Source organism: Hemicordylus capensis, chromosome 4 (genome assembly GCF_027244095.1).
Source record: "Hemicordylus capensis ecotype Gifberg chromosome 4, rHemCap1.1.pri, whole genome shotgun sequence".
Lineage (NCBI taxonomy): Eukaryota > Metazoa > Chordata > Lepidosauria > Squamata > Cordylidae > Hemicordylus > Hemicordylus capensis.
In genome coordinates this window covers 105,485,597-105,510,337 of record NC_069660.1, presented here as the reverse complement: position 1 = coordinate 105,510,337, position 24,741 = coordinate 105,485,597, and the positions used below count along the sequence as shown (strand labels likewise).

General features: G+C 41.5%; 1 protein-coding gene across 1 annotated transcript in view; it reads right to left on the bottom strand.

Moving 5' to 3' along the window:
* Positions 1 to 1,108: 1,108 nt before the first annotated feature.
* IL23R (interleukin 23 receptor) overlaps positions 1,109 to 24,741 on the bottom strand; it is a 46,555-nt gene continuing 22,922 nt past the window's right edge. The window contains exons 8-15 of the mRNA XM_053245869.1: positions 20,959 to 21,175; positions 17,937 to 18,143; positions 16,863 to 16,961; positions 14,140 to 14,205; positions 11,481 to 11,600; positions 7,578 to 7,677; positions 3,120 to 3,210; positions 1,109 to 2,413 (exon numbers count right to left, since the gene is read on the bottom strand). Of these exons, the coding sequence (XP_053101844.1) occupies positions 1,802 to 2,413; positions 3,120 to 3,210; positions 7,578 to 7,677; positions 11,481 to 11,600; positions 14,140 to 14,205; positions 16,863 to 16,961; positions 17,937 to 18,143; positions 20,959 to 21,175 (1,512 nt within the window). The 3' untranslated portion in view covers positions 1,109 to 1,801. The remainder of the gene's footprint in view (positions 2,414 to 3,119; positions 3,211 to 7,577; positions 7,678 to 11,480; positions 11,601 to 14,139; positions 14,206 to 16,862; positions 16,962 to 17,936; positions 18,144 to 20,958; positions 21,176 to 24,741) is intronic.

Sequence of the window (24,741 nt, the reverse complement as noted above, 5' to 3'; positions counted from 1 at the left end):
AGGAAGATGCCTGGAGTAGACATGTTAGTTTAATACATTACTAACAATGACAACAACAAAGAGTCTTGTAGCACCTTAAAGACTAGCAGATTTATTGTGGCATAAGCTTTTCTGGACTACTGACCAGCTGCTTAGATGCACAAAGCTTTATCCTCAGTTGGCAACTGAGGATAACACTTCATGCATCTGATCAGCTGGACTCCTATCCATGAAAGCTTATGCCATAATAAATCAGTTCATCTTAAAGGTGCCACAAGACTCCCTTTTGGTTTTACATGTCATATTAGGTATACTGATACAAACACTTATATAAACACATTGGGTATAGTCCAAAAAATGGACATATATGGATTGTTTTATATTCCCTGACACTTGTACAGGACTTTTGATAGAATGGAAACATTTCCAGATTATAACAAGAATTTTGTGCATTCCTTCTTCATATTCTTTAAGTATCATGAGGAGAAAAGTGTGTGTGTGGGGGGAAACACCCCAACTTTGCTTATTACTTTCTACAACTTCAATTGTGTGTGTGGCTTTTCTCTTACTATTTCCTTCCTGCAACAGTAACAGCCGCAGCCACTAATTTTAGAACAACTTGCCTACTAGAGGAGCATTTTTGTTTGGTGACAGTGTTCAGCTTCTAGGAAGTCATTCATCTCTTTGGGAACCTTCAGATACAACATATTCTTAAATCAGCTACCCTTTCGCTAAAGCTATATTGGGCCATATTGGACACATTTTGAGATTTCTAAAAGGAATTCTTTGATAGATAGGTGGCTACTCTTTGTTGGGACCATCAGTTAGCTATGTGGTGACTGTACCAGACATAGGCCTGATTCGTACATTACCTTAGCATTGCAAACCTGCTTCCCTATGGATAGTGGTGATAGTCTCATCCCCTTTGGATGTTGGCAAAAGTAAGTTCCATGTAGTGCAGCCACTGATGTGAGATGTTTTCCTGTGTTTCCTTGGCAATGTGAGAGTCCACTCACAAAGCAATTGTCTGTTTGCAACCATATCAGTGAAGGGAATGGCTTAAACTCAATAGCTACTTAAAGACTGTAGAAGAAACAAGTGCTCTTGAATTCAAAGGAATGTTTACAAACATGTTTTATTTATGGGATGAAGAAACTGGATAGAAACACAGGAACTTGATTTTCCCTTTCTTTGAGGCACCAGAAACTGACACAACCAGGGAAAGAGTGTTGGGTGACGATGTGCTTCAATAAAATTTCCTCCATGTGACTGCAGCATGGGTCACATTGCTCTGGCTGATCCTCATAACTTGGCTTTGGAAATAAATTTTTACTTTGTCACACACTGGCTACTGATCCTGAGATATTTGTGCCTTCACTCAAAAGCTGTTGCTTTGGCTCACTACCTTGTGTTATTTGGAATTGCTTGCTCTGTAGGTACTTTCTGCAATGAACATGATTTCTGATTTTGACACACTGAAGTTTCAGTTCTACAGGTCACTCTCTGTAAGGTGCTGAAGGATGAATACTTCTGCTTTTTAGGATATGATTGTATAGATGGCTTTCTCTGATACCTTTCAACACTGTGATTGTATGTTACAGTATGTAACAGTATTGTATGTTCATTCTTATAACAGAATGAAATGATATGGGGGATTAATACTGTAACTGCTTACAACTGCAACCATATTTTGATTTCATTCAAGAACTGAGAAGCATGTTCAAGTAAATCTGAGATCCTACTTGAATGGACAGAACAATGTTATATGGCATTGTTGCAAGATAACATGATGATTCTTTGGTCCTACGAATATCTACTTAAATCACTTTGCAATGGTTTGTGGAAAATACAACATAAAATCTGTAGAATCTTCATTCATGACTCTTAAGCAAGAGAGCATCTCATCTGGTATTAAAGTCTGTTCTTGAATATCATCATCTGATAGATGGAACTTCCACTGAGTTTCCATTGGTTCTTCTTCACCTGTTGCATTGACCATGTTGCTCTGCTCACTTCTACTATTGTTCGAAACGAGGTTCATCTTCTCAAATGAAAAAGTATTTTCATTGGTGTCAGCAATAGGCCATAAAGAGGTCATAGGACTTGTGTAATCTTTTATTAAAATATTCGTGGATGAAGCTGGCAGGTTTGATGTTATATCTGTGTTTTGAGAATGTATTTCAGAAGTATTGCAGAATACACTCTCTAAAGGTGTCTTATTGGAAACCTGAGGTTTGTAGCCATTTCCTGCTGTCATGTCAAAATTGTTGACAAATGGCACCTCTTTCTCAGAAACTGTTTCCCTGGTTTCCTTATGCTCCCCAAAAGCCTTATACTCCTTGTGTAACAATGTCTCTTCCACTTCAGTTACGACAGTGTCTTCATAATCCAAGAATAATCCACTAGAATTGTGTGTCACTGAACCATTTTTTTCCTGAGGAACAATTGTAGAAATATTTGAACATTCTAGAATTTCAGTTTTTGCATAATAAATGTTGGGGGTGAGGGCAAATTTCTACTAAGTTTCCATTTCTATTTTTACATGATGGCTAAAACTCTATAACTCTTAGCATGTGGTAAAAAATGAACTGACCTCTAAAAAACAGAGATACAACTTTCATACATAATACACACAAGAAACAAGGAAATGTGAGAATATGGTTTGTTTGCTTAATTCAGATTGGCCAACATGACAGGCAGCACTCCATCAACATTAGTGCTGCTGCACAACTTGAAAGGCAGCCCTGATGGTGTCACGCAATGAGGCTGCTGTGAAATGACTTAAAACCACTTCTGGGCAGCAGTGCAGTGCTCCTTCCAATTTGAAACTGTTCTGCATAGTAGGGCCAGGGCATTTCTGTGTGGAGAAATGTAGAATCTCCTACTTAGGGAGATTTGTAATTGGGGGAGTGGGGCGAAGGTTAGAAAAGGAATGCAAAAGCTTGATCTCACCATGCAGAGAAATGAGGAGGAGAAGTAACAGCCAAAGAAACAGCATAATCTAAATTTGTTATTAGGTGTAGAAGAGCGACTAGGCATACTTTTAAAACAGGGCATGCAATGATTTCTGCAGTGCAAAATGCCCCCACCCCATTTTTTTAGACATACTGAACAAGAAGAAAAAAGACCTGGGGAGTTACCTGAAGTAATTTGATAGCTCTGCTGTTCTGCACTTTAGGATAATCTTCAAAAAACCATTTTGGTGTCACTGAAATGCATGCTATGCTAATCCTTAAAAAAAAATAAAGAACAACACATTAATAGTTAGTATTCGTGAATTATTTATCATAGTTCAAGTTCACTGTTGGACAAAAAAGCAGATATGAAAGCAAAATGCTTTTCAAACAAAGCTGGACACATATGACAGCATCATACCTTGTTTTCATTTGCAAACACAGGAAAAGCATGTGCGGGTGGGGGAAAGATTTCTAGTGGGAAAGTGGAAGGTGCGAAAAAGTGCTGAACCCTTCCTCTTCTGGTAACTTTCCTCCAACAGTCCCTCCTCCCAGCCAGGTTCATTTTTAGGTTTGAAGCTCAGGTGGAAGAAAAACAGATGGGAGGAGTAAAAGCTAAAAGGAGAAAAGTGGTGCTTGGACAAACAGTTCAACAGCAGTCTCCTGTCCAGTACTTTTCTGCCTGAAATCAGCACACATCCTGCTCTCCAGCTGTTGGTGGGAACCATGGTGTGAAACCATCATTATGTGTAGCTCCACCCTAAGGGCCAAACTAGACATTACTTGAATTATACCATTGGCCCAGCATGTTTGCTTTTTTCCTCCTGTATACAGCATGTCGGGGGGGGGGGCTGGATCAGGACCATGACAGGTGGGCTGGGGGACACTTCAGTCCTACTCCCATACCCTAGTCTCAGTCTGAATCAGGCTCCCTGTTCTTCCTATTTGCCCTGGGAAAAAGCTCCCATTGAACACAAGGTTCACCCCAAGAGAGTTCAGATACTAAAGCGTCAAATCTATTGCTTGATGAAACAAGGCCCATTAAAATAGAGTCATCATGATTGAGGGCTGATTTAAATGTTCACCAGAAGAGATAGTACAATCTCCTTATGGGACTGTATTGTTTCAGGTTGATGGCTGCTTGCAAGTGTCTCTCTGTGGAAATACATCCTGTATTTGCCATCCTGTGGCAAAGCTCTCCTTAGGCCAGGCAGGGGGTCTGCTTCGGGCCCCGCTCTTTTAATCCCCACTGAAATTAACTGGCAGGGGGCCCCACACTGGCTGATTTGCCAAAGGCCCTGCATCCCACCAAGGAGAACAGCCCTGCCTTGTGGCAACTCTTGCCACCTGATATTCAGTACACCAGGACAGGAAGCAGCCAAGAGACCCAGTGATCTGTTCCCCATTAAATTCCTTATGTAGAAACATAGGAAAGGAAAGATTGTGCCATCGAGTCGGTGTTGACTCCTGGCGACCACAGAGCCATGTGGTTTTCTTGGCAGAATATAGGAGTGGTTTACCATTGCCTTTATTCCGTGCAGTATGAGATGATGCTTTTGCCATTGTCACTGAAGTGGGCATCCACCTCCAGCACCTTCCTATATTGCTGCTGCCCAATATAGGTGACGACAAATATATATATTTACTAGGCACAGTCTGGGAAGCACACCGGTGGGGAGTCAAACTAACAGCCTCTTGCTCCCTAGGCAAGCTGCTTCCCCGAGGAACATATACCAGTGTAAAAGGGAGACTTGCAGCAGTTGGTGGTGTTAGGAGATATCTGTGAGAGACTGGTGCCCCAGTCTCCTGATCATTGGAAGGCACACAGTCATGCTTACAGCATAGCCTTCAGACTAAGGCTGTAAATGTGACTGACCTGTCCAGCAGGGGAGAGTGATTGACATGCCAGGCAGAACCTCTGCCTAATTTTTGGAGGTTGTACACTAGTAAATTCTCAGATAACATCTGAATGGGGCTTAACTGTACATGTGTTCATTTAAAAAGTGAACCTGAATACAAGCCCTTCAAATGTATGGTACAGATATGGAGTATATTGCTGTACCTGTGTTCAACATAACGTATGAATAACAGTACCTGTGCACAGATCTGTACCTGTGTACTCTAGGGATGTGCTGAAACGCGATTTGGAAGCCAAATTGCGGGGCATATTCCTTTAAAAATGAAGGTTGCAACAGCCCCTTTAGAGTGGAAGACAGCAGCCATACCTGTTTCTCCTCTGTAACCATTGCTGTACTCCCAGCGCTTCCCCCAGCTATGGCTGTGTGCCGGCGGGGCGTCTCCCAGCTGTCCCTGTGCAATTCTGACACGCACATGGTTGCCGCACATATGTGGCAGCCATTTGCATGGTCAGCGTGGTTGCCGACATTCAGTCTGAAGAGGGATTATCTGGCCAGACAATACGAGTGGGACAATCCTCCTTATCTATAGCTTCACATTTTCAAGTAACCCAGTCAAATACTCAGGCGCACCTTTTCGTTTATATTGACAGCAGTTCTTATAGAGTCATTAAATGTGCCATGGTATGAAAGGAAGTCCAGCCTTTCACGTCATAGATATCCTAGTCTGTGCAGCCTGGCTTATCAACTGTTGCAATAACCCCAAATGTCCATTCCTTCAGTTGTGGGATATTACAAGATTTTCACATGTATACCCCATTATAACATTAGCAAATGATGCATCTGAATCATTTGCCCTTTGGATTGTTTCAAGGTTGTCACGCAACTTAGGTAGGAAGTAACACTGCTAACATAGTTCATTATGGGACCAGGTTACCTGAGAGACCCCCTTGCCTTATATGTCCCAAATCAGACTTTTAGGTCTTCTTTATAGGCCTTTCCAAGTTGCCCCTGTCTATTGAAGTGAGGTGGGTGGCTATTGGGAAGCGGGCTTTTTTGGTGGTGGCACCTTGTCTTTGGAATAGCTTCCCAGTGAGGCTTACCTGGTGTTGTCACTTTGCTCTCTTAGACGCTTAGTGAAGACCTTTCTGTTCACTCAGGCTGTTAAAAATTGGTGTTGTTTTTTAAAGTTAAAATGGTTTGTATTTTCTATTTTCTATTGTAATTTGTTTGTTTTGTGTTATGTGCTTTAATTGGATGTTTTTACTGTTGTTTTGTTGTGAACCACCCAGAGAACAATTTGTTATGAGTTATACAATTTGTATAACTAAGTTGTTGTTGTTGTTGTTATGAATAATAATTATTAATTAATATGAATTATTAATATGAATAATAATTATTATTCTTTATTATAATGAATAATTATTATTATTCATTAAGGGCAGTAATTAGCAATTTGAGCTGGAAAAGTTGCCATGAGATTTCTGGCTTATGGAGCAGCTTTTGGGATTTCAGTATACTAGTGTTGTTTTGGAAAATAATGCCGCCTGTAGTGTGCTTGCTTCTGAACCACTGTAATACCTACTCAGCTGTATATCTATAAACCAGAGGCATATCTAGGGAAAATAGCGCCTAGGGCAGGCACTGAAATTGCCCCCCTTGTCCAAACATCTGACACCCATCTTTCAGATAACTTTACCATAATATCAGCTGAAAAATGCAAGTCAAGCTCATTAATCTTTTAATATTTCAAAAACTATTTAGCAGTGGATGTAGCCAGACCAAAAAATGCTGGAAAACTACAAATTTCAGTATGCTGGGATTCATGAAATACCCAAATACTATGTGGAGGTGTACTTGGAAAACTAAACAGAAGTGCCTGTGCAATTCTCTACTATGCATTGTAGCATCACTGTTACATAAGTTTTTAAAATAAATGGAGAATTTGACTTTTCCCAGATACTCTGAAAATACTTAAGGGATATGCAGAGTAAACTGTGTCACTACTTGGAATATATTCTAGTATTTCAGGAAGACAGTTAAAATGAGAGAAAGGGAGCAAGAAACTCCCAGTGGGCCTTAATACTAATGATTTCACACTGATTCAAAGACAAACTCACCATTAATAGCCATATTACTAAGACATCACATTTAACTCACTTATCACAAGAAGCAAAGTAAGAACAAATGAATACAATCCTAGCTCATAAGCTTCAGCTCAGTATTCACAAGCCCTGATTCTCTGTACATAGTGCCAAGCTAAATATGTGTACAGTGACATATATTATTATTTTTTACCTATAGCCCCTTAGGGGGGCTTCCTAAAGGCCGTGGGGGGGGGGTCTGCAAAGGTTCCCCCTTTCCCCACTGGCCTCTATGGCCTCACAGGGACCATTTGAGCATGTGTGGTGGCCATTTTTAAAAATACATTTTGTTTTTTAAAAATGGCCACTGAAAACAAAATGGCCACCGCTCATGCTCAAATGGCTTCTGCGAGGCCTGGCATGGCCTGGGGCCTCACAGAGGCCATTTGAGCATGCATGGTGGCCATTTTGTTTTCTGTGGGCTTAAAAAAATTTTTTTTTAAAATGGCACCCCCTTTCAAGTGGCGCCTGGGGCACATGCCCTGCCTGTCCTACCCTAGATACGCTCCTGCTATAAACAGATAATTACAAAAGTACCACGGGGATATATGTGTGCAAACAGCACTGTGCACATGTCCCTAGGGCTGAAACATTTGATCCAGGATTAGCAGGGGAAACCTGGTTTCCCTTCCCACAATCTGTACCTTTTCCTGAATGACTTCTTAGCAATCAAAGCCAAAAGAAAGAGAGATATGAATGTCACTCCAGTGCCAATTCCCAACAGAACTGCAACATCACCATCATCTGAAAAAGAGAGAGAGAAATAAATATTCAGCATTTTGAAATACGATCAGTATGTTACACTACCTGTGCATTCTGAATGAAGTTAAAATATAGCTGAATTCACCTACAGATAATGATGCTTGATTGCTTGATGAGTTTCTCCTGAATCTTAAAAACACAAACTATATGGCCTATCACATGCCTCCTAATAGCCGTTAACATGCTGCCATGTCAGCCACTGAATGGGTAAACTGAGGCAATGAGAACTGATTCTCAAACTTTCTTGGTTTGTTTTATCAAGGTTGTAAAAGGAACTGGCATAAGATAAGTTCTGGGTGGTAGTAGGAGCTGGGATGAAGGGCTACACAAACAGCAGGAAACCTTGGAGTTGGCAGAAAGATTCTGGAGTGAAAAATAACATGTATTCCTAAGAAGATTAAAAATAAATAAATACTTATAGCCCTTTACAGTTACACTCCTAGATTTAGGCCCTATTCTGTTTTTGTCTGTAATGTTGTCCCATTCACCACATTCTCATGTTCATATCTACATAGGTGAGAGACATAGGTATAATGTAAGACAAAAATGTCTGCATGAGTGTATGTGTTGATCCTAACACATCAGTCAGATGCCCAATGACTGATTGACCCTTATTGGCTTTCTAATATGTATCACAGAACTGAAATATTAAATTGTGCGATTTGTCATGTCACACGATACCTGCTTTTTCATATATTGGTTTGAATCACCATCATGCAGGAAAGGTAACCTGAGCATCAGTTTTTACTGTTCATTCTCTCTATAGTCCCTGGTGACCCAGATGTTACATACTGGATACCCACTGCTTTTGTATGTCTCTCTGTGTGTAAAAGAGAAGATACTGTAATCTTCAACACAACTAGTTGCTTAGCAACCAGCCTGCCCCCTATCCCAGCTTGCTCTCTACCCCAGAACCATCTACAGCTAGCCCAAGACTGAAAAGATAGGCCAAATTCGGACATAACACAGAACCGAGGGTCTGGACTCTCGGTTCTGCTCTCTTGGTTCCGCTCTCTCCCCCCTCACACACACACACACATTACCTGTATGAATTTGGATGCAAGTGTTGGCCTCCTCTCTGAAGTCTGCAGAGAAGAGGGGGATCTGGCTGCGGGATTCCTTCTTTTATTGATGGACAGCCATGGCAGCCAATCAGGACTGAGACGGGAGGAACTTCCTTCCCTCAACTCCGGTCCAAGGGAAGCCTGCCTCCATTATTGAATTTGGATGTAATGGAGGCAGCTGCAAACTGGCGTCCGGAGTAGCGAACCTCTCTTCAAACTGAGGGTTCAAATTGGAGTTTGATGAGTGAACCCTCAGTTTGAGTTAGAGTCCGAACTGTGGATTGCTGCATTTGGACGTTGAGGTTTGGGGACCTCTGTCTAATCTGTCTCCGGTTCCCTGTTATGTTCAAATCTGGCCATAGTGACTGTAGAAGGCACTGGGGTGACATAGGGCTAAACAGTACCCATACAGAGCGATGCTTTGGGAAACTGTCCAAGCAAATAATAATACTTGCCTTGATAAAGCACTTTAGAGTGCTTCACATATATGATCTTGGATTCCTTATAACAAAAACTGTTTTATAAAGAGGTCAGTATTATTACCCCTATATTGTAGATGGTGGAGCTGGGGCTGAGTGAGAATGACTTGCCTAATAGAGTCATGAGACAAAATCCAGCTTTATTGGATTTTGATTGAGAGGGTGGTGGCTTCTCAACTCCAGACAATCCTGGAGGAAACTGATTATTTAGACCCATTTCAAACTGGCTTTCGAGCAGGTTATGGGGTTGAAACTGCCGGGGTCAGCCTGATGGATGATCTCTAATTAGGTATTGACAGAGGGAATGTGACTCTGCTGATCGTCTTGGATCTCTCAGCAGCTTTCGATATCATTGACCATGATATCCTTCTGGATCACCTAAGGAATGTGGGATTGGGTGTCACTGTTTTACAATGTTTCCATTCCTACCTCTTAGAGTATATTCCAGATGGTATCAATTGGAGACTGTTGCTCTGCAAAGTGAGAACTAAAGCATGGAGTTCCACAAGGTTCCATACTCTCTCCAATGCTCTTTAAAATCTACATGAAACGACTGGCAGAGATCATCAGGAGATTTGGTGCAGGGTGTTGTTAATATGCTGATGACACCGAAATCTGTTTCTCCCTATCAAATTTATCAGGAAATGACATAAGTTCCCTAAATGCCTGCCTAGCGGCAGTAATGGGCTAGATGAGGGATAACAAACTGAAAAGGAAAGGAAAAGTTGTGCCATCGAGTCAGTGTCAACTCCTGGCGACCACAGAGCCATGTAGTTTTCTTAGTAAAATACAGATGTGGTTTACGATTGCCTTCTCCCGCGCAGTATGAGATGATGCCTTTCAGCACCTTCCTATATCGCTGCTGCCCGATATAGGAGTTTCCCATATTCTGGGAAACACACCAATGGGGATTCGAACCATCAGCCTCCTGCTCTCTAAGCAGGTTGCTTCCCTGCTGTGCATTAGGTGGACCAACAAACTGAAGTTGAATCCAAATAAGACAGAAGTACTGGCTGTGGGGGCTCAAGACCAGAGAGATAGTTTAGATCTGCCTGTTCTCAATGAGGTTACACTCCACCTAAGATCAGATATGTAGCTTGGGAATGCTCCTGGATCCAAAACCCTCTCTGATTTCTCAGGATGAGGCAGTGGCCAGGAGTGCTTTTTATCAGTTTTGGCTGAAATATCAGCTACGCCCATTTCTGGGCAAAAATGACCTTAAAACAGTAGTACACGTGCTGGTAACTTCCAGGCTTGACTACAGTAATGCATTCTACATGGGGCTGCTTTTGTACATAGTCCGGAAACTACAACTGGTACAAAATGCGGCACCCAGGTTGGTCTTTGGGACAATCCAAAGGGACCATATAACACTGATTTTTAAAGAATTGCACTGGCTACCTATATGTTTCTTATATGTTTGTGCAACCTAAAAGATGCTACAACTAAAGCAGGTTCCATATGTGACCTGTTCCTTAGCAGCTTTTACTAATCTATTTTTAAGAAGCTAGCAGATGACTATCTCTGTCCACTCCTCCCCCAGCACAACTGTGTTTCTTAGAATCATTAGCCTCTAGGTTAACCATTGCCTAACAAAGCTGTGGGGCATGCTTACACCTCTTAAAATATATTCTGTGCCTCGTTCCTGTTTTGTTATTTTATTGTAACTTGCACAGTTTTTAGCCTAATTTCCTTAAAGAAAGTAAGCTTATGAGATCACCCAGCTTTCTGTGTGCGTCCGAGAGTGTGTCCCTGTCAACTTTGCAATGCCTGGACTGATTTGAACCAAATTTAATACAGTTGTAGGGACACATAGGCACACCCGAAAACTCTGTTTTCTCCATCCTATTCATAACTGATTTCTTATGAATGAGTTAATACAGAACCTTTGGGGTTCTTTGGTTCCAAGTTTGAAAACTATTCCTGCCCTTTGCTTCCTGTTGTCTAACAAGTTACTTATCCATAAACAGTCCTGTTTCCTTATCCCATGGCAGCTAAATTAACTCAGGAACCTTTAGTTCCTGAGTAGATTTGACTTTGTCAAAAATATTTTGAAAGTCCAGTTATCTAAGGACTACTATACTGCTCCTATCTACATGCTTGTTGACATACTCAGAGAATTCTAAAGGTTTGATGAAGCAGGACATTTCTTTGCAGAAACCATGCTGATTCTCCTTGAGCATGGCTTGTCCTTCTTTATGCTTAATGATTCTAGCTTTGATAATGTTTGCCATCAGTTTACCCAGCACAAGCATTAGGCAAATGGACAATAATCTCTTGGATCCATCCCTGGATTCCCAAAGGGGTAAGGTTTTGTTATCCACGGTTTCCGTATTTGCGCGTATAGGTGAGAACGGAACCCCTGTGAATAATGAGGGCCACCTCTATGTTTATTTTGACAGCACCATGGCTACTGTTTCCAGGGATAGAATATTACCTCTCATACCAGAACTTGATGAGTTCAAGAGGTATAAGCTCTAGTCAGCGTCTGCTTTCTAGTCAGAATATGACTAATTATTCTAAGGTATAGTCATATATGATATCTAGACATTTTGTCTTTTTGTCACAGTCTGAATGTACATGGGTGTTCTTCATCAGCTGCACTGGCTCCTAGTCCATTACTGGGCTGAAGTCAAGGTGCTGGTTTGAACCGTTAAAGCCCTAAATGACTTGGGCCCAGGTTACCTGAAAGAGCTCCTTGCCCCACACGTCCCTACCTAGACTTTGAGATCTTCTTCAGAGGCCCTGCTTCAGAGGCCCTTCAGAGTATCCCTGCCAAATGAGGCGAGGAGGGTGGTTACCAGGGAAACGGCCTCTTCATGGTGGCACCCCATTTATGGAATAGTCTCCCCATTAAGGCACACCTGTCACCATCACTTTGTTCTTTTAGATAATAGGTGAAAACCTTTCTGTACATGCAATTCTTTTTTAAAAAGTTTTAAAATGTGTTAGTATTTTACCATAGCTTTCTTTTGTTTAAATGTACTTTTACTTGCATGTTTTTATTCAGTTGTTGTTTGTGAGCCTCCCAGAGAGCTCATTGTTTTACTTCACATATACGCTGATGGGAGCTGAGCTGTCGGTGACTGACCAGGAGAGTGATCTTGGGGTCGTGGTGGATGAAAGTGTTGACTCAATGCACGGCCAGGGTGAGAAAGGCAAATTCCATGCTAAGGATCATTAGGAAGGGGATTTTAAATAAGAATGCTAGTATTATAATTTCCTTATACAAATCTATGGTGCAGCCACATTTGGAGTACTGCATACAGATCTGGTCACCATATCTTAAGAAGGATATTGTAGGACGGGGAAAGGTGCAGTAGAGGGCAACCAAGATGATCAGGGGCCTGGAATACCTTCCTTATGAGGCAAGGCTACAGCACCTGGGGCTCTTTACTTTGGAAAATAGGCGACTATGGGGAGACATGATAAAGTTATATAAAATTATGCATGGAGTAGAGAGAGTGGCTTGGGAAGAAGTGTGGCGCAGAGGAGAAATGACTTCAAGCCAGAGGTTGGCAGTTCGCATCCCTGCTGGTATGTTCCCCAGATTATGGGAAACACCTATATTGGGCAGCAGCAATATAGGAAGATGCCGAAAGGTACGATCTCGTACTGCACGAGAGTTGGCAATGGCAAACTCCTCTTGTATTCTACCAAAGACAACCACATGGCTCTGTGGTCGCCAGGAGTTGACACCGACTCGACGGCACACTTTTCCTTTACTTAGAGAAAATGGGCGGAGAGAAATTTTTCTCCCTCTTTCACAACACTAGAACCAGGGGCCATCCCATAAAACTGAATGCTGGGAAATTTAGGACTGACAAAAGGAAGTACTTTTTCACATAGCACATAATTAATCTATGGAATTCTCTGCCACAGGATGTGGTGATGGCCACCAGCTTGGATGGCTTTAAAAGGGGCTTAGACAAATTAGTGGAAGACAGGTCTATCAATGGCTACTAGTCTGGTGGCTATAGGCCATCTCCACCCTCAGAGGCAGGATGCCTCTAAATACCAGTTGCAGGGGAGCAACAGCAGGAGAGAAGGCATGCCCTCACCTCCTGCTTGTGGGCTTCCCAGAAGCATCTGGTGGACCACTGTGTAAAACCGGATGCTGAACTAGATAGGCCTTGGGCCTGATCCAGCAGGACTGTTGTTATATATTTTGTGAGCCACCTAGAGAGCAATTATTATGGGGCAGCTAACAAATAATGTTATTATAAATGTGGCATTCTCCCTGATTTCTTTGTCATCTCAGGATCCTCAGAATTTTTGGTTCTGAGGATCCAAAATATTATGCTCCTGGTATTATAGTAGCTAGGGGCCTGGTATTCCTCTAGTGATTCTGTTAATGAATTTCTTCCTCTTAAGTTTTCCAGTTTATTTGACTTGAAACCTGCTTTAGTAAATAATCTTGAACAATGAATACGTATACAACAAATATTTATACACCGCTTTTCAAAAAGAGGTCCCAAAGCAGTTTACATAGATATAAAATATGAGAGATGTTAAGTTAGGTAAACCAGATACATGTCTCTCTCTCCCCGCCCCACCGCTTCTCCTTCCTGTTTGTTAGAGGAAAAAGCAGTATCACCATTGGTGTTTTGTGGACACTAAGTCTCCTGTGTATGACGTTAGCCAGTAGGCTAACCATTTCAAATTCAATGAATAAATCAATATATCTGCACATTATAAAATCAGCCCTAGATGCCTGAATGAAGATCTTTAATCTGTGAAAATACCTTGAACTTTCATTTCCCTAGAATCACGTCAGTGAATGTTGCTGTTAGTTTCTATTACTTTGAGATTTCCTCACTGGTTGACGTAAACCTCCCACTTCTGGTCAGACAGAAAACTCTTCCCTCTTGCAAAGCCCAACAAGAATCCTCCTTTCTCACCATTAGCTGCAGAGGTGCTTTCTAGATAATTATCGGCATGTATGTCCTGAGGCTTTTTCTCCAATGCTGTTCAGAGAAAGAAAATGAGAATGACTTCCTTTTATCACGATACTGAAGTGTAGCATTTTATGTGGTACAAGTGAACTGTTGCTGTCTGAAGTTCTCCAGAAGCCACATCTAGTAATACCTTTATTAGGATCAGCCAAAATGGCACAATCTTAAGCAAGCATTTGAGTTCTCCAGAACTTTTCCTCAGGCTATTAAACAAACCAAAAAGGGGGCAGGGGAGCTTGGCATATTATAGTTGCTCCAAAGTAGAGTTGCCATGCCCCCCCAAATTCCAGGTTTCACCCGGATTTTAAGCATCTCACCCAGATTGCTTAGCCCATCCAGATTCGCCCAGATTTCAGATTTCTTTCTTTCTTTTGTTTTAAGCTAAGCTCTAGTCCTTGTAGAAGCAGAGTTATGGATCAAAACGTGCAGTTACTATTCTGCTCAAAAATAATTTTCAAGCCAATTTACATAATATGCAAATTAGGCACCCAGATTTGGAAAGCCAGAATATGGCAACCCTACTCCAAAGCCTGCAGGAATCACACAGACTTGATTAGGTTAGCCTCACCAATGGCTAGACTCTTATTCCCTGAAATTAGGCTTCTGAGACAAGGAATAGTGGCCGTTTCAGCATTTTTAGAAAATATAAAACTCTAGTGGCTTCTTTATTCCATCTCCAGGAGTAATCAAAGCACTGGATCCCTTGAAAGTCACATCAGTGAACAGAAGGCAAAGTTCTGGTAGCTTTTATATTAGGATATCAATTTTAGGTGTTGCAGCACCAGTCTCTGAAGTTTTTTGCAGTTAGTTTATCAAAAGTAGCTTTTCTAAGTCAAAACTTCTGTGTTTCCTTTAAATGGCAATTTTATGTACAGCTCTTTGTTACCCATATTGGTATAATATGAGCAATTACTCAGTTGCCACTGATATGATTAATTAAGCAAGATTTGTTTAGTTGGATGGCGATTCCAGTAGAAGATCATGTGCATCCCCAGAACTCTACCTGCAATAGTCAGCAGTGGGAATTCTATGTGGCCCCAGTGAGCTGCCATTTTATGTAGGAGTATTACTTTCTGTTTCCCTAATGATGGGTTAATAAGACCTGGATCAGCCTTACCATGAAGCAAGCATTTCTTTTAGCCTACACAGTCCAAAGGATGTGCCATTTTCTGTGTGGCATTTTTAAAAAAGAGCTCTATTTCAGAATGAAGAACATAGTTTTACTTTTCCCTTCAGGTGGAAAGAAATTACTAATGACAAGAGCAGCAGCAAGTAGTAAGGCTGTCAAATATTCCTCATCACAAATCCCTTGTAATATATTAGTTCTTCCTTCCCGCCACCCCCCACATATCCATGGAACAGGTCTAAGATGATGATGATGATGATGATGATGATGATGTATATACCGTTTTCCAAGTTCACATAATAAAATCACTAGCATTTTTCATGAAATGCTGCCACCCTGTGGCTTAAGAGGGCAAAGCAAAATTTAAGATGGAACACAAAGTAAGGCACACAAAAAATAAGTAAAAATAAATTATTAGAACTGAGACCTAATTATTCATTAGAACCCTCTGATTCTAATTTATAAGTGATTTATAAGCTTTAATAGGAACATAGGAAGCTGCCATATACTGAGTCAGACCATTGGTCTATCTAGCTCAGTATTGTCTACACAGACTGGCAGCGGCTTCTACAAGGTTGCAGGCAGGAATCTCTCTCAGCCCTATCTTGGAGATGCCAGGAAGGGAACTTGGAACCTTCTGCTCTTCCCAGAGCGTTTCCGTCCCCTAAGGGGAATATCTTATAGTGCTCACACATCAAGTCTCCCATTCATATGCAACCAGGGCAGACCCTGCTTAGCTAAGGGGACAAGTCATGCTTGCTACCACAAAACCAGCTCTCCTCCAAAACTAATGAGAAATATACAAGAAGTTTCAGCAATATGATTCCTGCAAGGTACAGTGGGTTTTTGGTGTGTGTGTGGGCGGCAGGGGTGGGGGTGGGGTGGGGTGGGGCAAGGGAGAGTCAAGTATTCATCATACGTGGATGGTATTGTAGATTCCCCAAGTACCCAGAATGTTGGGGGCAATATGCTAAATCATTGTAAACCGCTTAGAGAGCTCCGGCTATAGAGCGGTATATAAATGTAAGTGCTATTGCTATTGCTATTGCTAAGTATAATTAAGTCTCTATAGCTCCATATTGGGAAAAGCTCCAATTGTTGCATTTCTGCCTATCAATAAAGTTTCTGCTGAAAGAGGTATCAGATCCATATATCAGAGCTCAGCAATACTGCTAGATGAAAGGAAAGGGAAAGGGTCACTTAATTCTGAATTTCAAGTCTATAACAGGCTGTCTTTCCCCTGTCCTTCCCACTGTTCCCACTTCCCCATCAAGTTCAGCTTTTAAAAGTTACTATTTAAAACTCTATTGTGGCACATTTCCCATTTATCACATTTCTGCAGCATTCCCCTCCACCTTGTGCAGAGCCTTCTCCAAGTCCTAAGAGGCTTGGAGTAGAATGAAAAAGCAAAAAGAAAGAAAGAAGCAAACAAAAGAATCAGATGGAGAGGTTGGTTTGATCACAGTAGTACAGTGAAGAATGTTTAGCTCAAAGGCACACAGTGCAATAACATCCTTATAAAGCCCTGCTGTATTGTACTTACATAACTCTTTTGTATAACACTGGAAAGAGCAGGCCTTGCTGACTCCATCTTGATAGACAGCATAAACTGATATGTTTAAATTTCTTTTCATACTGATGTCTACAAAGGATAACATTTTATTTTAAAATGTTGTACATGGTGAATTGAAGTGACAAGGAGTTCTAATATAGAGCTAAAGAAAAAGAATCATCCAGTGTGCTGGAATTTTATGTCAGGCAACAGAAACTGACACTGTAGACCACCCTCTTAGTGGCCAAACGAACTGTACTTCAGCACTGGAAAGACAGGAACAGGTTGATGATCATCCAATAGACTGCAGACCTCATATCCTTAGGCCTGAATAAACTGGTGATGTACCATAAACAATAGAGAGTGGATGACTATGACAAAAGCTGGACATTTTTTACTTGAGCAGGAGAATTTTCGCTCTTTCTGTCTTACACTCTCTTTATTACCTTGCCTGCCCCACCTATGCCTATCCTTTCACTTTCTCCCTAATCGTTTTGGGTTTTATGGTAGTAAAAAAATTTTAAATCCACAAAAGAATATTTTTAAAGGAAGGATTATGACAATACATCCTCTAAAAGAGAAACCCATGGTTTCTAATGCTACAGTTTTGCCCCAAGCCATCTTTTCTTTTTTAATGGCTCAAAGCAAAGGAATCAAAATGCTTTCATTACTTTATTGCCTAGGGGAAGGCATTAACCATTTTGTACTTTTCACTTTTATTTATTTAATACATCTTGTATGTGATAAATACATACTTCCGCCAAGATGCTTGAAGAAGCTCCTAGGGGTTCTCTCATTTTCTCCTCACAACAGCCTGATTAGTTCAGATTGATTCTGGTAGTCTTTTGTCAATTCACTGTTATAGTTGATGTGTTTGCTGTCTTTTAGATATGAACCAGATGTTTCCTCAAAAGAATTCCTTGATAGTTGAAAATATGGGAAATTGTGGTTTTGATTCCAATAAAAGGAATGCTGCATTTCTGTCCACTCCACTATTCTGGAACTAAGAAACTGTGTACTTTATTAGCCATATTTATTATGAAAATAGCAAAAACGTTACCTGTAGCTTACCTTGGATATACATTGATGCATTTTGGATGCAGACTTTTCCCCACACAATATCATGATGGTAATGATCATTCCAATCTGTAGGAATCCATTCCACAATGTACCACAAAACTATTTTAACAGTGGATTTAGGAGGTTCCCACTTAACAGAAATTACCTTCTGCTCATCACAGATTACTGTCATATTGAGAGGGGGTGGGAAATCTATAGGGAAAAGCAGCAGGAGTGACAGGTCATCTGAGATTTATGAATATGATGAATATTTATATACCACTTTTCAACAAAAGTTCCCAAAGTTCCCATATAGATAGATAGTTTTGAAGTAATTAAGAAATACTTTTGAAATTAATGAAAAATGCATAGATATGGAGAAGATAGTGGCGTGCACTTGCTCATCCATCACCTTAAATCCTTCATCTTGGATTGTGGCTAATTTGCTTGTGTTAGTAATATAATTATTATTAATAAAGAAGCTAGTTAAATTTAGGGATGTGCAAATGGTTCAAATTCGAACCAGTTTGAATTTGAACCAGTTTGGTTCGATGGTTCAAATTCGAACTGAATCAGCCATCAGGTTCGAGTTGCAGGTTTGAATTCAAACCAAACTGGGGTGGTTCAATTCAAAATGGTTCAAACTGGTTTGAACCAGTTCTAACCTCCAAAAGTGGGTGGTATGGTAGCTGGCACCCATGGGTACCTACCACCCAACCCCCAAAGCAATCGGACACTCATACAATTTTTTAATGAATTTTTGAAATTTATTTATATATTTTTCTCATACGGTATAATGGGACTCAAATGAGCCCATTATTCCCTATTGTGAAGCACCCATGGGTGACAACTACAACCCAAACCCCAAAGCCATCAGACACTTCTATGATTTTTTATGAATATTTGAAATATTTCTAATTATTTTTCTCAAGGGGTATATTGGGACTTGAACCAGCCCATTATCCCCTATTTTGGAGCATCTAGGGGCACAAAATTGGGGTGGGTGGTAGGCACCCATGGGTGCCTACCACCCACAAAACCCCAAGGCAATCAGACACTCTTCCGATTATTGGTGAATTTTAAAAGTATTTTTAAATAAATCATAGGGAATAATTAGGATTCCAGCAAATGTATCACTTCACGTAAGGGGAAAAGGGGTGGCCTAGAGTGGAGTGTGGTGGGTGGTAGCTCCCAAGGGGGGCAAGGAAGCTACCAGAATTATTTGAAAGGAATTGGGCAAAGGGCTGATTTTTAAGTGATTTTTGAAGTTTACGCGTCTTTAAGGCTTTTCTCCATAAGGAAAAATGGAGGTTTCAGCAGCCCCATAACTGCACTTGGGGGGTGCTGGGGTGGCCCAGAGTGAGTGGTGGTGTAGTGCACAGAGGGTGCCAACCACCCCCATGGGTTGCTAACCCATGGGGTACAGGGTTTTGTCATTTCTGAGGTGTTCTGAGTGTAGATTCTCTGGTAGCAAATGAGATTTTCAGTGACAAACCATGAATCCACTCTCATTTGCTACAGAGAATCTACACTCAGAACATTCACCAATAATTGGAGGAATGTCTGATTGCCTTGGGGTTTTGTGGGTGCCTACCACTCACCCCATGGGTGCCTACCACTCACCCCACTTTTGTGCCCCTAGGTGCTTCACAATAGGGGATAATGGGCTGGTTCAAGTCCCAATATACCCCATTAGAAAAATTAAAAATATTTCAAATATTCACAAAAAATCGTAGGAGTGTCTGATTGCTTTGGGGTTTGGGTGGTAGTTGGCACCCATGGGTGCTCCACAATAGGGAATAATGGACTGGTTTGAGTCCCATTATACCCTATGAGAAAAAATATAAATAAATTCCAAAAATTCATTAAAAAATGTACGAGTGTCCAATTGCTTTGGGCATTGGGTGGTAGGTACCCATCGGTGCCAGCTACCACCCCACCCACTTTTGGAGGTTCAAATCAGTTCAAACCAGTTTGAATTTGAACTGAACCAGGGGTGGGGGTCAAGCAAAAGCAAAACCAAACTTCCCCCTCCTGGTTTGAACCCGGTTCAAATTCGAACTGAACTGGGCAAACTGGTTTTGTGTAAATCCCTTGTTAGATTCTTCATGCTTGGTTTTAATTGTGATGTGCTCTTCTGACTTCTAAAGGGCATGTGCAAGGCTCAGTGTGGCCAAGGAAGAAGGAAACAGAAATAGAAGAAGGAAGAGGAAAACTGCATCTTTGTTGCAAAAAGGTCAAAAAGAATTTCCTCCTGCTTTTCCTACATGCTCAGTTTCAGTTGCACTACAACGTGACAACTCCTCCTATGAGCTAAGAGAATCCACACTTCCTGGATGTGGTATTATGCCTCTGTTCTTCTTCCCCTCTATTCTTCCTGCAGCAGAAGACAAGGTAATTGTATTCCTTCATTCTCTCTCTCTCTCTCTCTCTCTCTCTCTCTCTCTCTCTCTCATATATTCCCACGTGCGTACACACATTCCCAGAAGCTGGTCCAAGAACCAAATTGTAGAATCCAAACCTTGCTCTCTCTTCCATGCTAACGAAGAATGTGGAAACTACAAAAGCTTTAGTCTGAAGTCTGATTATTATAAGGAATCTAAAATGTACTCTTTGGACATTGCCATGAATTCAGCTTATTTTAAACCTGAAACATCATCAGGCACATTACACTTTTGGCAGACTTGGAAGCTCTCCTGGATTTTTCAACAGTGAGGATAAGAAACACTGGGTTGTATCCTAACCCTTTGCGGAATGCTGTTCCGTCATTGGACGTGGATGGAGTCTTGACCTTACAAAATTGACTCCTTGCATAAGCACAAGTCTCTTTCTGAGAGTGAAGGAGCTTCCGATGATAGAGCAGCCAAGCAGTTAGGAATTAATCAATTTTTGAAAAAAATGAAAAATTGTTTAGATGCCAACTTTTAGGCTTCATGCTTCTGCTGAATAAAATACTTACCTGGCTATTACACAATTTAACAAGGCAAGGCCTAGTTCTGCAGAACTCACATGACTTGCTATCTCTTACCATGGAAATTTGAGGGCTCTTGATTCAGTGTAATATTTGCAGGTTTGGAACTTCTTTTTGAGTTGCGTGCTGTCACATAGACCATGCTTACACCAGCAGGCACCAGAACTTTGCATTTTGTCTCTGTTGTGTTACACAGAGTCATAATTTCTCCTTGGCTTTCATAGTACACTCTATAATCCAGAATTCTGCCTCTGCTTTCTTTTGGATGAAATGGCTGGAAGCAATGGCAAAATAATTACCTTTAGAGAACAGCATTTTAAAATGTCTTAATCATGGTGACTTATGTAAATATGTTTGAACTAGTAGCTTCTTAGCTGCTCCTTAGGCCCAAACTACACATCACATGCCATCATGTGTAACACTGACCCAATGGTCGATTTGGACAAGGAAAAGTAGAGAAGTAGCAGGGAGGGACACTTTATTCTTTCTCTTCCACCAGTTTCACTTTTCCCAATAGGAAAAAAATTTCTTACCATTAATTTCTATTCTATGGGGTTCCAGGGTGGGCTAGTCTTTACCTTTGGGAAGTTCCTCCTCTTGGTTGGCAGGCAGGGTCCATTGGCAAGACCACTACCAAGGAGAGGGGCTTCCCCTCAGCTCCCAAACTAAGCCAGGAGTGTTGCTAGCACTGCTCTTCTGCTGGCTCCTAGAAGCCTCTCTGCTTATATCCGAGACCACAGGCTTGTGTTTTTCACTCTTAACATGCTCAGGAGTCTCACAGGATCATGGACTCCCCATTTGTTGGTATATTGGGGACATCACTTAGCAGGCAGTGGGACAGTCACTCCCAGGTTCACCAGCTGCCAAGCAAATTGAAAGGGGATTAGCCTCACAACTTTCCCTATATTTGGGAATGTCTAAGAAGACTCCGGAGGTAACTTTCAAATTAACCTCTTCTCAAGGTCTTTCTGTTCTAAGACTGATCCTTTACTTCCCCTCCTCTGCATTTGCCTCAAACAAGCTAACGCTAATCACCTCAGTAGAAAAGTCAGATAAAGCATTGCAAATGTAACTCCCTTCTCATCACAGAAGACCTGAGTGGGTGATAGGAACTCAGAGGTGTGCTCATTAAAAATACTGATTGGTTTCCCAGGTCCTTCCAATCCGAGAGATACTATGTTTGCACGTCCATTCAGTCTATTTACATTCAGGTTGTTCTTGACCATTTCAAATCATTGTGTTGTACTTCAGCACAGCAAACACAGACAATGAATCCTTTTGAGATTCACCAGAGTTGTCCTTCCCAGGAAAGAAGAACTGGAATGTTTCATCAGGTCACATTTTGGGCTATATCTGCCCCTGGTTTCTTGAACCAGTGTGCTTCATTTGGTTTTTACACCTTGGAGTAACCTGCAGTTTGGACACTGGACTTGGCACCTGCCATAACACCAGGCAGTGTCTTGTTCTGCATCCCTTTCATGCTTCCAGCCTCCAGATCAGCCTTCCTCACTGGCCCGATCTATCCAACTCACCTTGCTGCTACTAGAAGCTGGCTGCACAAAAACAGATACCTTTTGGATTTACCCTTGCTGCCTAACCCCCGAACTGCTTTCAGTTCTTCATCACTTGTTTCCTTCCTTGAGGAGAGAGGTCCTTCGGTTGCGCCTGAGCCATGAAGGTCCAATCACCATTAAAGGAAGGACGAGTTTGTATGATAATCACTGCACCCCTCTGAGCTCTCCCTATCCCTGCTCTCTTTCTTAAATCCAAAAACCTGTTTCTCTAAAGCCTTGTTTCCTCTAGCTGGTCTGGAAGTCATTTAATTAAGACACTAAGCTAAATTGCCTCTTTGCAGTTATCTGGTTAATCTTTGTAACATATTTTAGTAGTAATAGTGTTTTAATCAACTTTCTTATTCCACTGTACCCCTGAAACCCAAATAAAACCTCTTTTTTTTTAACTTCAACCTCTCTGTCAGTTCATTTTCCTGGAACCAGAACTTTGCACAAAAATTATTCTGACGTGGGAATGCTCCATCCCAACTCGTTAATTCCCCACACAAAGCCCGAACATATTTAGGGGTGTTCACCAATCACCCCTGAGCCTTGAAGTAAACCTCTTTGCCCTCACAAGTCAAAATATATATTAATAAAAACACACAAAAATATTCAACAATACCAGTGCACTAAGAAGTACAAAACAAACAAGAAATATTGAAGAACAAGAAGTAGGAGGAAATCCCACTGGATTGAACCAAGTCTCATTCTGACATGCAAAAGTAGTGATCCAGAGGAACTGGCTCATGCTTCTGCCTCTCAGTGAAGTGTGTGTGTGTGTGTGTGTGTGTGTGTGTGTGTGTGTGTGCGTGCGCCAGAACCCTATTGCTTGTGAATCAGGCAGGACCGGTCTGATTGCTGAAGGGAAGCCCCCTCCCCTTGGTGTCATTCTTGCTGATGGGCCTGTCCTGGCCTATCAACTAAGAGGAGAAATATCCTCAAAATAAACAGATTCCTCACCCTGGAACCAATAGAGAATGCCCATTCTGAGCTGTTTTTCTTCTTGGGTTTCTTTCATTTATTCTTGCAAAAAGTGAGAAGATGAAAAAAATATGGCCGACATGTACAATGTTACAGTCACGGAAGAGGTTGAGGCAGCACAACATCCATGCACAACAGAGTTCCCCTATAATGGGAGCTTGTGTGGTTGACTAGTATTTTCACCTGTACAACTACAACAGAGTAAGACATAAGCCAGCACTAATAAGGTGTGCAATCTGTGCACTTGTGAAACAGCAGTTAGCAGTGTAGGCAGGGATGCAGCAAGCTTGGAGTGGGCCCTGGAATGCTTCTGCCAGATGAATTGCACAGTTGTGCTGCTTGCACATGTGTGTATGAGACAGCTACAATATCTTCTTGCACTTGCACAAATTCCTGGCTTACGCCAATGTAATGTTGCTCAACATATCAGCTATTATATATATCAAAACAAGCTGCTTCAGTAAAATCCAAATGGTGTTGCCACTGCTTGGACACAAGCAGTGCCAGAACCCTGTTGCTTGTGAATCAGGCAGTATTTTTCTACATTAGTTATACAAATTATAAGTGGATTATGTAGGCAAGTTATAATTGTCACAAATGGGGAAAACAGTAGAAGCACTGTTTGCACTCTTGCCCATTCTAAACAGCATTGCGGCTGCCTGCAGCAGCGCTGGCCGGGGGTGGGGGGGGAGGAGTGCTATGGCTCCATAAATGAGCCCCTGGTGGCACAGTGGTAAAACTGTCATCCTGTAACCAGAAGGTTACAAGTTCGATCCTGACCAGTGGCTCAAGGTTGACTCAGCCTTCCATCCTTCCGAGGTTGGTAAAATGAGTACCCAGAATGTTGGGGGCAATATGCTAAATCATTGTAAACCGCTTAGAGAGCTCCGGCTATAGAGCAGTATATAAATGTAAGTGCTGTTGCTAAGTGCTATTGCTATAATCCTGCACTTCTTGTCAGCTTGTATTTTTAATTTTTTGAGCCCACAAGTTCATATTTAAGTAATGCCTGCGGTATTCAGAATTACTGGTGTACCACAAGTAGCCTAATGTCATGTTTAAGCTACTGCAATGGTTCTTGAGATTTAAAAGGCTTGGAGTAATGCTCATCAAACTCCTGGGATATCACTTTTCCCACCTTTAAAACCCCATGGTGGAGGAACAGCTGTGACGGGATAATTTGGAGAGGAGAAAATGGTGGGTAGGGAAAGAATTGAGGGCCACCAGTCCATCATCTCTCCACTCCTTACCAAAGGCATGTTAACAAATTCTTCTTAAACATTGCTGTAACACTAATTGCCAG